The sequence below is a fragment of the Juglans regia genome, chromosome 11 (genome assembly GCF_001411555.2).
Source record: "Juglans regia cultivar Chandler chromosome 11, Walnut 2.0, whole genome shotgun sequence".
In the NCBI taxonomy this organism is placed as follows: Eukaryota; Viridiplantae; Streptophyta; class Magnoliopsida; order Fagales; family Juglandaceae; genus Juglans; species Juglans regia.
The window spans coordinates 722,469-737,860 of NC_049911.1; the positions used below are offsets into that span (position 1 = coordinate 722,469).

Below are 15,392 nucleotides of genomic sequence, written 5' to 3' on the forward strand. Positions count from 1 at the left end.
ACTTTATATCCTATAAAAAACATTCCTATATATACCTTATGAAAAACGCTCTTTCTTCTTATAAAAAAATTATAAATATAAAATATAAGAGTGAATAATAATTGATTCATAATAAATCTTATATCCTTTTGAGATATTTATTTATCTTAATGTTATATAGCATTTTTGGACAAGGCCGAAGGCTAGCTATATATGATTCCTTAATAGACCCCAGATCAATAAAACAAGTAGCAAGCCAGCTATTAATTAATTTGCTTTGGGCCCAAAAGCAAGATTTACCGGTCCGAGTGCTCGGATACGGAGTATCCCGACAAAACTGAAAAAGTAGTACGTACGACGTTAAGTACTCACGTGACTTTTGACTCATTTTTTGAAATTATTGCTTTTGTATATTTCTGAATTCTGACCATAACGTGTACGGAATATTACGGAATCAACGGCAACTACTAGTCAAACTTTGAATTTTGGAAATGTTGAATCCCGTAGATCTAGTTTTCTTTGTTTTATTTTAAGCAAAGCTGGAAAAAGAACATGCAGGAGGTGATGAAATTAATAATAATTAATAAATAAATCACATTAATTAATTTTTTTTTTTTTTTTAGCTCTATCTAGGTCTCGCATGTGGTTAATAAAATTATATATAATTCACAATATGATGTATTAAAAATAAAATAAAAAGAAAATTGAAGGCCAGTAGTCTATGACTAAATTGAAATTAATTTATAAGCTGGGATCGATCAAAGCTTCTGCATCAATTTTCTGCACCTAGTACTACACATGATCATCAGATGTTGAAGATTTGATCTCATTGATCTGGGCCATGGAAAATGCATGCAGTGCTCAAATTAAAGAGGTTTTCCAGAACGAAAACAAAACGGTGCATGCCACAAAGATCAATAGAAATATTATATATTAAATTATAATATTTGACAATCAGAGTCCGAAAGAAATGCATGCTTAATTTATTGGTGGTTTTCTATCATATATATATATATATATATATATATATATATATATCATCATCATTGCTTAACATTCAAACACGTTTTGGAGTGCAAAGACCAGACGATCGAGGCGGTTTCGTGAAGCACCGACCGTTCATGCATTAATCTAGCTAGTGCATGGATGTACAGTACGTGAATGTGCCCTAGCTACGTATATACGGCCTGGCCTAGTCCCACGCATGCATGAAGCTGCATACTGCATGTCACATGTGGTAAATTAATTGTTTATATAAGTTGATACGATCGATGAATCTTATTATAAATAGTTAATTTGCACGAATAAGATGCAAATTAATAACGTACTCATGATATTATCATTTGTGTCAAAATAAAATAAATTAATTAATCTAGCTGTTAATAAATCTTAAATGTTGATCAGTTAATTGATCTTGGTCTTCAATTTCCATGATCTGCAGCTTAATTTTGAGAAACTCCAATCTTGGTCTTCGATCAACCGTTTAATTGGGGCTGTCAATTATTTCTAATGTTGTATTAATTATATAACCAAGACGTCTTTGGAGTTAGTGTCATTAATTAATTTTCACAGTAATTTTGGTATTCTAATCCTAATTATTATGTCAATAAAATTAATATATATAATTAATATATGGGTATATATCTATAAATTAAACTTTGCCAAAACTCACATGACGATCGAGGATGAGTTCACAACCTTAACTACGTACATTAGCGTTTGGATATATATATATATATATATATATATATATATATATATATAATATGTTCAAACTTAGTTGATCGATGATATTATTCAATGATCACCACTTCTCAGAAGATAAATGGTTTTTACCACGAAAAATTTGAGTAATAGTACATATAAATATAAGATGCATGTATAAATCCCACACACACACGTTTAATTTCTTAAAAAAATAGTAAAGTTTATTATTAAAAAATTAATTTTTTTATGTAGAATATCTCGTATTTAACAACTTTTTTTTTAAAGGGAGTGCATGAAATTTGCAAACCCTAGGGATAGGTTTGGAGAGTAAGATGAGAATTTTGTGTTTTGTTTTGAAATTTAAAATATTATATTTTAATATTATTATTGTTTTGAGATTTGAAAAATGTGTATTGAGATTTGAAAAAGTTGAATTGTTTATTATATTTTGTATGGAGATTTGAAAAATGTGTAATACTGATATGAGATGAGAATTTTGTATTTTGTTTTGGTTACCAAACCTGTCCTTATAAATACATTTCTTAAAAAAAATTATAAAAATAAACTCACAAATTAATATAGTTTGATAGTACGTCAGATCGATTGTAAAATTAGTTTTATTGTAAATAAAAGTTAACATATATATCACAAGAAATCATTGTTTATAAATTTATTTTTATAAAATATTTATTTTAGTTGTAATAGTACTTCGATCTGTAATTATATTAATTGAAAACCTTTTTTTGGGAGGTGATGATCATATCCTAACTACAAGTCAAGATAGTAATTGATATAAATATTCAATTGAAGAAAAAAAAAATACATTAATGTTATAATTATTTTTATTTTTATTTTTTTATTTTTTTATTTTTTATTTTTTATTTTTTGAAATTAATGTCATCATTATTAATTGTTGTTGTGAGTGGTGATGTTGGTACGTAATTTAACTGGTAGAAACGGCTATTCATGAAGTTGTGGTCTATGCCCATGCATGATATATCCTAGCTAATAAATTAAACAAATTAATTGGTATTATATATCAAGGCCTAAGAAAAAAGATAGAAGTTCAAGCCCTTCATCATCAACAACTCGATCTACCTAAATTGAACAAAGCGTACAATTGATAATATTAAGGTACGATTTAATTAATGCCAATAAGAGATATCATCAATGCACCCGGCCAGTACCTACATACGTACACATGCAAATGCTTTCCCACAAAACAAAAACTCCCGCTGATAAACCGGATTTATTAACAAGTGAACCGGTTCTAACTTAACCCTCCCCATCATCTCCCCCACATGAGTAGAAAATTTAATGAAAAAAAACAAAATGAAAGGTAAACCAATCTAAAATTGAATTCGAGGAGAGAGGTCGAAACTGAGAGAGAGCTTGAGGAGAGAGAGTGAGAAAGAGAGAGAGCACTTGGGGAGAGAAAGGTCGCTGAGAGAGATGGGTCTGACATTAAAAAAAAATCCACATCAAATATGAGGTAAATAGTGATTGGTGTATAACATATCTCATGTGTGTATATATATGTATCTATTAATTTACTATATATCTTGGCTTTAGGATATTCGACGGGCAAAGGAAACACTTGCATATATATAATTATATATTATGAGAAATTCTATACTATGACTATTATTTTACTTTTATCCTATTGTGTAAGCTGATAAGATATATTTATTATTATTGAATGATCTTTTATTAGATGATAAAGAGTAATAAATGTACCATATCTATCAAGTAAGATGAGAATAATGTGGTGTATAGAATTACTCAATAACTATACATTGAACCTTATTAAAACTTTTAATTAGCTATTTTAAGATTGATTTTATCCAAAACTGTATTCTCGATCGAGATCAATAATTTAGATTAGTACTATTGGGAAGCTTGTCAACTGAGAATTTTAATAATATTGCACCAGGTAGGTATTTCGCTAATGTACAGTTTAATAATTATTGGCCAACGATGTGTTTCCTAATGCCACAAGACCCACATCTCTAAAATGGAGATCTTGTGTTTGACCCCGCCCCTCCCCCAATGTATAAAAATAATAATAATAATTATTGTGTTTTTCCCATTTTTTGTTTTATTTTAAATGAGTTCCAAAATTTCTTCATATCACTCGGACGAAGAGTACTTTTACTTTTTATCGTGGAAATTAATCAAAAAAATTTAACTCAATTTAGAATTAGAAAGATTTTCTAAATGTGTTTGGAATGCATGAAACGCTGCTTTATTAGGATACATGCATGTACCTTAATCCGTTGATCATACCTGTTAACGTCGTGTTTCGTATATTTTTGAGCTGGTTTTCAACAACTCGAGTCTTCAATTTTTCACCTACACACTTAGGTGATACACACTTAAGAAAATACGGAGAGTGGGGGGCATTGGTGGAGGTCGGAGAGTCGTCGATGCTAAAGTCAGTATATCTCCTTAGTAGTTTGTGTGTGAGTTTAGAAGTGGTCGGCTTTTATACTAGGTTTCTGAGTGGGGACAATGCATACCTGATTTTGGGGAGTCCATGTCACTTCAACTATTCGCTTAGTCAGAATCGTTTAATACAACGTGGCTTCTGGGGGTGGCATCATTAATGCGGTGTAGAGTCCAGGGAGTGGTGCTATTAATGCGGCGTGGCTCCCTGACTCACTTTATCCTGTGAATGTTTCTTGTTAAACCCCTCAATGTCTGTTGTCAGGAAATCAAGGATTCCCTATATTTTTCACCTACCTGCCTGCGCAGGTTATCGATGGTAGGGTGTCATTGGGGAGGTGTCAGGGCGGCTAGTCTCATTTGTCTCTACCGTCCGCTTTCTCCACGCGTGGGTTGCTTCGTGGATGAGTTTTGCTCATGGGTTGAGTATTTTGCAGAGACCCACTGACTCCTTTTAGAGGAGGGTCATTGGGCTTGATCGGGCTCTCTGACTTACTTCCCCCAATAATTCCTCATGGACTTGCAATACGGGCCGATAGAAGGGAAAACCACCTTACACTACCATATAATGACTTGGCATATATATTGTACATATCTAGTTGTCGATGATGTACGTAGCATATATTGTCTTATTTTCTTTAAGCACACTAGTTATGAATGGATCAAGATTTCTTGAGTTTTTACTTGAATTTGAGTGTCTCAAAGTATAATTCTCAAATTACATGTCTACACTCCAAAATGTTTAATTAATGATACAATTAAAGCTTTATTGAAACCTTAAAAAGAGGAAGAATTTCTCATTTCCAAACAATGTGAGATCTCATACACTACATATTTTATCCTTATCACATGGGGTATCACAAAAAAGAAGAGAGATAGACACATGATGAGATTGCTCACTTAAAATGTTTTTCTCTCCCACTAAGTTGGAACAATAATTTAATGAAGTATTTTTATCAAGAATAGATTAGATCAAATAGATAATGTTTCGAGAATTTCTCTTTCAAAGGGTTTTCTGGTTTCTCTCTCCAGCTCGTTTCTCTCTATCCAAACAACCAATGATCACAGTCTTGCCACTCGGGGGGTTGGAGCTTTGGTTCCTCCCTCCCTCCGCTCAACCAACCATTGTCGGCACTGTCTATAGGTTTTTTTCTAGCTTTTTTTCAAGCTTTCCGGCGATAGCACCTAAATACTTTGATCTGCTGCTTTCCGGTCTTCCACGACTGCCATGCACCCCACCATCGAACTCCCTAGTTGCCGATCTGTCAGACGGTAGGAGAATATTGTCCAAAAGAATGGCGTGTTTGTCTCACGTGCGGCTTACAGTGCGCGCGAGATCCATGCGCCGCCATGCCAGGAGGAGTCCTCTACCGCCACGCATGGCACCACCAGGGTCAACGACTTTGGCTCTTTCAGATCCGAGTGTTCTTCTTTTTCCTAATGTGGCGCGTGATCTGCACGTGCCACCACAGCCGGTGGCAGTCTTACGCCGATGTATCGGTTAATCTGCAAGTTGCTATTCCCCTATGTTATTGCTTTTTCTAACCACTGATCAAGATAAAATGTCGGTGATAGTCTCTCTCAGCCAGACCAGATTAGCAAAATGCAGCACACTACCTTCGACTGCGACTTTTAGTTGTAGTTTTTTAGTCTATTTATCAGACAATGTAACTACTTTTATCCGGCATCCTCTTTGCGAGATATGGGTTAGAATCAATCTTTTGATTCGAAAACCCGCTTTGTTATTTTTATTTGCCAGTGTTACTTTTGCTTGTTTTAGGACGATTGTTGAAGACTCTCACCTAATAGAATCTTGTATCTTTGTAACCACTTAGCTTAATCTATGATTTTCTTGAGAAAAAAAAAAAGATTAGGTCAAACGGTAATAGATCAGCGATGATAGTTGATCCTTATATTAAATAAACAACACCGTATTAGCAAAGGCAATCAATTTGTAAATTAATTTTAATTGCAGTTTTATGAGTGGATATGAGCTTCTAAATGACCAGGACAGGACGGCTTATCATGGAGAGAGAGATGACCGAGAATTTTCCTCAAGTCTTCTTCCCCAATTTATGAGTTGGCAAGAGCCTGATAAATTGATAATTCGATGTCATTCAGCTCGATTCTATAAATAAAAATTTAAAATTTCTCACTCCAGTTGTATTATAAAAAACAAAAAAAAAAACTTTAAATTAATTTTCTTCAAAAACTCCATTTTAGTGATAATGAAAGCCCTTTATTGCGGCTGAGAAAAAAAAAAAGAAAGCCCCTTATTGCCAACTCATATTTATATTAATGTTAATAACTCCATAGAAAAATGCCAAAGTAATTCATAATACAAGTACATTTTAGGTATATAGTACCCAACTGTACCATGACATATGTCTTTGTGTGTGTAGAGGGTTCGTTTGTTTTCAGAGATGAGATGAAATTAAAGTTAAAAAGTTAAATAAAATATTGTTAAAATAAATTTTTTAATATTATTTTTATTTTAAGATTTGAAAAAGTTAAATTGTTTATTTTATTTTGTATTGAAAGTTAAAAAAATTATAATGATTTATTGAGATGAAATGAGCTGTTTTTTAAAAATAAATGAGGCCTTAATTAGCTCAAGAATACTTTACATGCATTAATAAAACAACTTAAATAATAGGTTTGGGTTGTGACCTTTCAAACCCATTATCTCAACATGACTGATTTCATGTTTTTGTAATCTTTTTTTTTTTTTTTTAAGGAGATCTAGATTTATTTTGGCAACAATGATAAGGAAAATCTATTACAACATGCATATTTTTTAAAAATATATAGCAATATATGTCTTCGGTAAGATATATAAGAACACAATCGCCAGCGAGTTGTGTGGTTTTCATTGTCAATCCATTTAATCATAATAACTTGAGTAGTATTTCTTTTATGCTGACAAAGTTGGAGGACGAAAAATTTATATCAATAGGATCACGTCAGAGATGATTTAAGAGTGATGCAAACTGCAAAGTGTCACATTTATAAGATGAGAATGAAATAAAATTATCGTATGGAACAATATTCAATACATATTATTCAGTTTTGATTAGTAAAAAAGTAATATTAGATATAGTTTCACGACATGCAAATTTTCTTCACTTTTTTTAAAAAAAGTGATATATCCATAGTAATAGATTAGGTTTTTTATTTAAATCTTAAATTTATTCTAATTTAAAAAAAATATATATGAGACAAGTCTAATTTAAGTATTGAGAATATCTCACTATTATTTATTATTTTATTATTATTTATTATTATTTAATATTTTATTATTATTTTATTATTATTATTTACAGAATATCTAAAAATATTTTACTGTTCAAATGTAACTTCATATACTCAAAACTGTATAAATCCTTTCCTTTGATAAAGTAGTTTTAAGAAGTGAACCTCAAGTTCCTCTTCAATCGAACGTTGTGCTCATAAATTTGAAAAAATAAAAGTAGCAACAAATATAAACAAATATAATTCGGTAAAAAGTATATTATATTATTCTCTCCCGAGTCCCCAAGATCATAAAAATCGAACTATTTTGCTTTGTTTTACATATTTGTTTTAGAGTTTTAATTACATATTTATCTTCTTAAATCTGAACCAAAAATTCTTAGAACATTTTGATAATTTATGATACAAATTCGAGAATTTTGACGCTTTAAGGTATAAATGAAATGAAAAATAAGATCGATGGTTGGAGGTGAAAATATTGTTTTTCGCAAAAATTATGCATGTTTTGAAGAACATGGTCGGGATCCTAGATTTCTACACGCCAACTGAAAACTCTTCATCTGATTTAAGGAAGAAAAGAAAAAAAAAAAAAACTCAATTAAACATTCCCAGTCTCGTGTCTGTATTTGTCGCGTTTCGTCGTTGTTTGGTTGTGTTTGTAACTTTGTATCCCGCTGAAAAAGGACTAATCCTTGCAAATTACTGATTAAACTCACGCCTCTCTCTCTCTCTCTCATGTAAATAATTGTTCATTTCCATTTCCACAGCGCTCTCTCTCTCTCTCTCTCTCTCGCTCTCTAAAAAGTTTAGAAGTACGTCCCATTTTTGTATGATAAACCTCTCTTGTGTGTGCGTGTCAGAACTGTAGAAGAAGGAGGCTAACTGGGGGGATAACCATAGGAAAGAACAGAGACCCCAAAAAAGGGAAGGCAGAAAAAATAAGTAGAGGATGAATGGTCTTGCACATCTTGAACCAGATTACTCCGACTTTGTTGAAGTTGATCCAACTGGCAGATATGGCAGAGTATACCTCTCTCTCTCTCTCTTTCTCGGTATCTAGCGCTCTCTCTCTATTGTTATCTGCTTTGAGCCTGATTTTTAGGCTCCTTTTTTTGTTGCAGTACAATGAAATCCTCGGCAAAGGAGCTTCAAAGACAGTGTATGAACACCAATTTGAGATTTTTTTTTTTTCCTTCAATTCGAACACTTTTTGGTCCTTCGTTCGGCTTGCAGCATACCCATCTCGGATTTCTTCAAAATCTGAGCTTTTGGGGTCTTTCTGTTTGTTCTTGCACACGGACATCTGGTATATTTGTCTGTTCTTGATGTTTGATCGTGGCAGTTACAGGGCATTTGATGAGTATGAAGGAATTGAAGTTGCTTGGAACCAGGTCAAGCTTTATGATTTCCTGCAAAGCCCCGAAGATCTTGAAAGACTATACTGTGAAATTCATCTCCTTAAGACGTTGAAGCACAACAACATTATGAAATTTTACACTTCTTGGGTTGATACCGCAAATAGGAACATCAATTTCGTCACCGAAATGTTCACTTCAGGGACTCTGAGGCAGTAAGCCTTTTTTTATTATATTCTGTTTGAGAAATCATAACGGTTATTTTAGTGTATTGATTGTTTTTTCCGTTACTTGCGATCTTTGGGATTTCTGATTCATTTTTGTGGGTTCCCTTGTCTTTTTGTTTGTATTATTGACAGGTATAGACTAAAGCACAAGAGAGTTAACATTAGGGCAGTAAAGCACTGGTGTAGGCAGATCTTGAGAGGGCTTCTCTATCTTCATAGCCATGAACCTCCTGTGATCCACCGAGATCTCAAGTGTGACAATATCTTCGTTAATGGAAACCAAGGGGAAGTGAAGATCGGTGATCTGGGCCTTGCTGCGATTCTCCGTAAATCGCATGCGGCTCACTGTGTTGGTATGTATAACCTATTCAAATCCTACGAAGATTTTGGCTTGCTTTTGATCATATTATAACTAGTTGAAACTTCCTAAAACTAGAGCTACAAAGGAAGTTGGTTGAGACCTTCGATCGATCGATCGAATTTACAATGAAATTAGAAACTATATCTGTTCTAAGATGCTCTTTCTATTTTGATTCTCCTGGGTAAATGGTGGATTTGGTTAAAGGGAAGATATCTAAGGTTGTAGTTCATATGGTTTTAAGGTTTTTTTTTTTTTTAACAGGGACTCCAGAGTTCATGGCTCCGGAAGTTTATGAGGAGGCTTACAACGAGTTGGTTGACATTTACTCATTTGGGATGTGCGTCTTGGAAATGGTCACTTTTGAATATCCATATAGTGAATGCACCCATCCTGCACAGATTTACAAGAAAGTTATTTCTGTAAGTGGACTCTCTCTCTCTCTCTCTCTCTCTCCATTGGCATGCTTTTCATTTCTTTAGCCAAATGAAAAAAAAGCCTAGATTTTTTTTTTTTTTTTTCCATTTTACTTGTCAAAAGAAAATAGGTCTAGATTTAATTTGCTTTAATTCTTTAGGGCAAAAAACCAGATGCATTGTACAAAGTGAAGGATCCAGAAGTGCGACAATTTGTGGATAAATGCTTGGCAACTGTGTCTCTAAGGCTTTCTGCAAGGGAGCTTCTGGATGATCCTTTTCTCCAGATAGATGATGGTGAACATGATTTGAGACCAGTTGATTATGGTAGAGAACTCGATGAGACTGGTTCCCTTCTAAGGTTGCCTTTCCTTGAACGTGATTGCAGTAATAGCACATATAGTAATGGGTACACCAATGGTTATGGTGCTGACGCCGAAAATGAATGGGGTTATCATCTGGTTGAGATGGAACCAAATGGAATTGAACTCTTTGAGTACCATGATGATGAACATTCTGAAGACGTTGACATAAGTATCAAAGGGAAAAAAAGAGAAGATGATGGCATCTTTTTAAGACTTAGAATTTCAGATAAAGAAGGTGGGAATCTCTTTTCACTTCTTTCCTTTGACATTATTTTGACAGATTGTTTACTTGTCCCTCCTAGTGGAAATCAAATGTGGCACTGTAATTTATCTCTTTGCAGGCCGTATACGGAACATATATTTCCCATTCGACATTGAGACGGATACAGCATTGAGTGTGGCCACTGAAATGGTTGCAGAACTGGATATTACTGATCAGGATGTGACCAGAATAGCAGACATGATCGATGGGGAAATAGCTTCCTTGGTACCTGAATGGAGGCCTGGTCCAGGAATAGAGGAAACACCCCGCTTTTCTAATCAAGGCTTCTGTCACAATTGTGCTTCCAACCATACCTCTAGTGGCTCCTTCATGGATTTGCTGTCGCATAATCAGGGCAGCAAGAATTTGCAAGTTCTTCAATGCTGTAAACATGGATGTGCTGCTTCGATGCATGGCCGGTTTGAGGAGATTACATTCCAAGCTGAGGAGTCTGAGCAACATGTGACAGTGGGTGCTCCTAATGTATCAAACCAATCAGACTGCTTGCATCATCAAGAAATCCGGGGTCAGCATGACAGCCGCCCCGAACTCGGTTCAGTTGGCTCTGGACTGAACCACTCTTATGAAGAATATGAGAAATTGGACCAATCAACAGTATTAGAGGATGAGAAGGAGGATAATGTGAAGAATAAAAATGCATCGAAAGCAGGAAATTTAATTCTAAATTTATCTGGTTCCCAATCTTCTTCCTTAAAGCCGTCATTGTATTGTGACTTGTCAGATAATTATGAGAAAGAAATTGAGCAGGAATTAAGATGGCTCAAAGCGAAGTACCAAATGGAGTTGAGGGGACTTCGGGATCAACAGTTAGGACTTGCATCAAAACCTTCAACTTGTGGGAATAGGGAAAACAATATAGATGATAGGCTTTTGGCATCTTTGGCATCAGAAACACTACAAGCAGATGACAATGGAGTTCTCAGGAAATCTCCTGCTTATGATGGGCAATTTTCTTCCATTTGCAGAGCTTATGTCAATAAAAGCTGCCCCAATTCGGAAACCCAGTGGGCCCGAAATTGCAAGGTGATGAAGAATTCCTCTAATCTGGAGGATATGGTAACTGCAAAGAGTTTACACGCTGGGCCATTGCTTCCACAATCTCTTCACAGGACAGTTTCTCTCCCAGTTGATGCTGTTGATATATAAATCTGGAAGGCACTTTAAGATTCTTTTATGTATTCCATTCGCACTCAGAGAGCCTGTAACATCATCAAATCCACCCTTTTTTGGCCAGTTAATATCAGATTCATCGAACCTATCTCTCGAGCGTGAACGTTTTGTTTGAGTTCCTCTCTGTGAACTTTGTCCCAAACAACTAGAATGAAACCATAAGCATAGTGAGTGAAAGGTCCTCCCCAAGAGAAGTATCTCCACGTAGACTTACGTTGTTCTACTTGTAGGATCTTCAAATGCAGTGACTTTGATGAATTTAACCCTCTAACTACTAAACACAGTGAGTATAAGGTCCCCAATGAAACTTCCTATTACAACACGAGCCATTGAGTGCAAAATGCCGTGTTTTTTTATTTTTTTGTCATTTTATATGTCAACCCATACTAATATATACTGCAATATTGGGGGTTCTCTTGCTTGTGCGCGCGCGCGTGCGGTGAATCGTTTGGTAATTGTCGGCTGTGGATTGTGCCGATGGGCGGTGAGAGTATTTTCTTTTCTCAAAGGCATCGATCTGCTTTGCATGTTGTAGGCCCCAGACTCCCAGTCAATTATAGAGGGTTGGGGAGATTCAAAGAGAAGTAAAAAAACGCATGGCCCCACCGGAAAATCATGATCCATGCAATGTTGATCTGCTCGTAAATCTGGATTAGCCACATCCACATGACCAACATGGTGTTCCATCATCAACATGGAATGGTCCACCTACTCAGCCACACTGGCTGACTTTGATATAGACGTTTGACATTATTGGTATCAAATGCAACCCAACCCACCTCATATTTTTGCCATGGATTGTACCAAAATTGTACCTTTTGAGTTCTGGTTTTCTGGGTCAAAAATCAAAGTGCCGATTTTCTTATTTCGTGCTTGAGAAGTGAAGAAGTCATTGGGTCTTCTTTGACTCTAATTGTCTTCATTCAAAATATAAATAAAAGAGTCTTTTTCACTTATTAGTTTGATTTTTTTGGGTTGAATGTCTATATCAGAATCTGGTTTATATTTACATTAATTTTATGTGCCGGATCCATTTGATTGGTCATGACTCATGATCATGCCAAGCTGAGCTTAGATTTGCTCAAGATACTGGAGCTTCTAATGTTGTTCATTTGTTTTAATTTCTTGCTGTCTAAAAGCTTGCCAAACTCTTTGGAAAAAAATTCAGAAAGTGATATGGATGTATTGCCGTGCAAATTCAAACGGAAATAACTAGCTAGGTTGGGTATCATCATCTTCTAGATCTCTACCAAACGATATGGTAGGTTTGATGTCACACTATTTGAGGAACAACGTACGTACAGTACTATCTTCATCAAATATCAAAAGTTTGGAATATGATCAGATCATAGGATAGGATCAAAACTAATCCATCCAAGATCATATTTTGTTCTTGCTGAAGACGATGATTGTTTAAGAAATCAGAAAAAAGCTGTCTTGCATATTAATTTGTGATCTGTTTGGCTGAACTAATCCAATTTCTTTTTTTTTATAAATAAATCTTATATTTCAACCACTTACTTTTGAAAGAGTCCTATACGATATGCATGAGTATGATTGTTAAAGGTAGGATCAAGTGGAACAATGAATGCACAATAGAGTTCGATGAGAGAGAGAGTGTGTGTGTGTACACTTTTGAATGATTGAAAAGCAATAGACTTTTTTTTTTTTCTTGCCATTCTCATATTAATTATAATGTGATCATGATGATGATGATGATGATGATGATGATGTGAAATTTTGTTTCTTATATAGTCTAAAACAAAGGTAGTGATTTTTAATTTAATACAGATGTAGACAAATTCATATGATATGTAAGGCCACCCCATGTTGAATTGTTGAATTTTTTTTATTTTTTATTTTTAGAAGGCAAAGAAAAAGCAGGAAAAATAAATGCAACTAGTGTTGGTGCAGTCATGTTATGTTTAGTACAAAGTAAAGATTTCACTATCTTTCCACTTTAACTTGTTGTCCCTTGAAACGTTTATCTTGAGCTCCACTCATACAAAAGCACAAGTACGGCACCAACAAGCTCTCAAAAGTTCTCTTATATATACTTTTGTGAGAATCAAAGGCATAAAAAGTTGGCATTGGAAGATAATCTACATGAAAAATATTCCATTACTAGCTTTATTTTTCTGTTTCTTTTTTTTTTTTTTTTTTTTTTTATGCATCCATCTCATGCTGACAAAAGTTGGCCTTTTCACCTTCTAATTTCTTCTTGCTGGCACCTTCATTCATCCCATATTTTCAGATTGTGTGGGATATCTGGTGGTCGAATTTATTTAATGCTAATTGTTTCAGAAAATAAAATATAAACTATTTTTCATATAATCTTCAAGATATATTAGATAATAAAATATATAAAAAGCAGTAGAATGAGGAGGACTACCTCACTCGCTTGACCTGTCAAATGGCTCACTCTAACTCGGTGAAGGAGTCCAGGAAATCAGCCCCGCTTTTCACTCTGAGAACACGAAAGTTTGGTCTCAAGTTTTTCACTATAGGGGGTCTGAGGGGGGTTGCGAGAGGGAATCGAGCTCGCTAGGGGATAGGGGTGCTACCCACCCCCAACGGAGTGGGGGCACCCCTTCCCTGCACCCCTTCACCCCCGCCCCCGCATCCCAGGTGCGGGGCGCAATCCGCCCCCGTCTCTTTTAATTTAAAAAAAACACTACGTTTATTTGATTTAAAAATTATTTATAAGTGTAAAAGTAATTAAAAAAAATATTTTTAGATCCAAATTATAAATTTAAATTTTGTAAATATGACTATAATTTAAAAATGATGTAATTTTTAAATTTGCTATTGCATATTTTGTGTAAATTATAGTGTATTAGTTTTTAAACTATTAAATTTTTAAATTTGTCAATACATATTTTGTGAACAAGTCTAACATATTGTAATATATATTTATATATACACAATTTATAAAATATAAATATATATTTATGTTTATATATATGTATATAATATAAATATATAAAAAAATGGGAGCGGTGGCGGGGGAAATGCGGGGCGGGGTTGGGCCCTCCCCGCCATCCACTCCCGCTAGGGGCCCTAGATGCGGGGCGGGGCGGGGCAGCGGGGGCAGGGCCCTACTACCCAACCCTACTAGGGGGGTCTGAGGGGGCTTCGAGAGGAAACGAGCAAGACATCTAAGGGGGCTTTGGGAGGAAATCGCTAGGGAGATGGGGTATGAGGGGACTTCGACTCGAGAGGGAATCTGGTCTGCATCTGAGGGATCTTCGTCAAGCTCGCGAGGTGGAGGGAACGAGCGAGGTTTGACACAACCAGTTTACTTAGTGAACTCAGCCTGCCATGTATGGTGTGGGGAGTGTGCGTTGGTGGATAGGCTGATACCAAGAATTTTTCATATATATATTATATATATATATATATATATATATATAAGAAAAAGAACAATAGACCATGTTGTTGCTGTTGCATGCACCTTCACATAACATTTGTTTGATTTCCAAGAGAAATACTTTAGTCATAAAAAGATTACTCAAAAGTAAACCTATAAAGTGACGTAGCTTGATGTAATACATCAAATTGTAAAGTTACTTTTCTTGTAAAATAAATCTAATAGATCACATGATACCACATCAGTTTGTTAGTTTACTTTTGTATAATCCATTTATATCTGTAGGACTTCTCGATTTCCAAACTCAAGCTTGACCTAAGGTCTGAGGGGATATTTAAATATTATGAGATCGTGTGACACTATAGTTTGATATAAAACTGTAAAAATGTCATGCATTTTGTACAATTATACGTCTATATGTGTTTGTTATAAATAAATAAATATGGGATTGCTAGAAGTGGAGTA

General features: G+C 34.7%; 1 protein-coding gene across 2 annotated transcripts; it reads left to right on the top strand.

Moving 5' to 3' along the window:
- The first annotated feature begins 8,141 nt into the window (after positions 1-8,141).
- On the top strand, positions 8,142-11,650 carry LOC108979484 (probable serine/threonine-protein kinase WNK9). Of its 2 annotated transcripts, none has more exons than XM_018950164.2 (7): positions 8,142-8,407; positions 8,505-8,542; positions 8,726-8,953; positions 9,098-9,318; positions 9,588-9,745; positions 9,901-10,339; positions 10,446-11,650. In XM_018950164.2, exons 1-7 carry the CDS (start codon positions 8,333-8,335, stop codon positions 11,531-11,533), a joined length of 2,247 nt encoding a protein of 748 aa, XP_018805709.2. In that variant the 5' UTR covers positions 8,142-8,332; the 3' UTR covers positions 11,534-11,650. The 2 variants fall into 2 exon arrangements, with proteins under 2 accessions (XP_018805709.2, XP_018805710.2); XM_018950165.2 differs by having other exon boundaries at positions 8,732-8,953.
- The last annotated feature ends 3,742 nt before the right edge of the window (positions 11,651-15,392 follow it).